At 45.2% G+C, this 1,127-nt stretch overlaps 1 protein-coding gene across 1 annotated transcript in view; it reads left to right on the top strand.

Moving 5' to 3' along the window:
* The window catches only part of FRMPD1 (FERM and PDZ domain containing 1), a 50,605-nt gene that overhangs the window by 13,280 nt on the left and 36,198 nt on the right, over positions 1-1,127 (top strand). The window contains exon 4 of the mRNA XM_007946997.1: positions 327-372. Coding sequence (XP_007945188.1) covers positions 327-372 — 46 coding nt within the window. The remainder of the gene's footprint in view (positions 1-326; positions 373-1,127) is intronic.

The following is a 1,127-nucleotide window of genomic DNA, read 5'->3' as shown; positions in this document are numbered from 1 at the left end:
AAAGATTTATGCCTTGGAAAGCCTCTGGGGCAGTTGCACTGTGTCCTCTAGGGGTGCTGTGAGGTCGACTCAGTGGCAGTGGGTTTGGTATTTTGTTGTTGGTGGTGGCTGTAGGTGTAGACGAGGCTCTAGGGCTGAGTGTCTGAAGGGGCTTCAGTTCCTTTGCGGACTGTTGCTTGCCCCACGCCTGTCTCGATTTTAATGAAGCCAAGGAGGTTGAGGGGAAAGAGGCAGCTTTGTAGTACTGCCGGTTGCTTTGGCCCCTCACATGCGCACACACCACCCAGAATCACTAAATGCTTTTATCTTTTTTTTTTTTTTTCCAGGGAAGCCGCAGATTCCATTTCGATCACAGTTGTTCGCTGCACGTCGGTAAATGACTTTCCTTTCCTGTATGTTAGTGTCACCCTTCTCTGGGCAAAAGGCTGACAGCTGTCAGGGACTGGGCAGCCAGTCACTGCTGCCTGTGGACCAACAGGCTCTGTGGTGCACACAGACGTGGTCCAGACCTCAAGGAGGCATGATCCAGCTAAAGAGACAGAGCTACCGTGATGCAGAGTGGGACAATGGAAAGGGCCCCACGCTGGGAGTTTCCCACAGACTTGAATGCTGTGACTTTGGGCAAGTCATTGAGTTTTAGTTTTCACTTTTGTAAAATAGTGATTATGCTGATAATTGCCTGTCTGTCTAATGGGTTTATATGAGCATGAGGTGAGGTGTTGAACGTGAACGTGTTTTTCAGCTCTGAGCTTCACTAGTAGGCAGCGTGTGGCACGGATGATGCACACGAAGGAACAGCGGTCCTAAACCCCACAGGCCAAGGAGCCTTTAAATGGAACTCAGGACAAGGGCATAGTCAAAGTACAAGAGGAAAAGCTACCAAGAAAACTTGACAGAAATTTCTCATCGTGAGAGATTTTTGGCCGTGAGTAGATACAAAATTAAATAAGAACACAGAGAATTTTAATAATGCATTTAATCTAATTAACCACATACCAGGCTACCAAGAAAATTCAACAAATTTCCAAAATAAGGAACTGTACAGATCTCATTTTCTGAATGTAATAAAAATAGAAATTAAGAACTATCAAAACTTTAACTAAAACTGTTCAGTCATCTGGAAATAA

Source organism: Orycteropus afer, unplaced genomic scaffold, assembly GCF_000298275.1.
Source record: "Orycteropus afer afer isolate SDZICR_OR568_19922 unplaced genomic scaffold, OryAfe1.0 scaffold00174, whole genome shotgun sequence".
Taxonomy (NCBI): Eukaryota; Metazoa; Chordata; class Mammalia; order Tubulidentata; family Orycteropodidae; genus Orycteropus; species Orycteropus afer.
The sequence above is the reverse complement of the archived record's forward strand: the minus strand, read 5'-3'. Positions and strand labels throughout refer to the sequence as shown.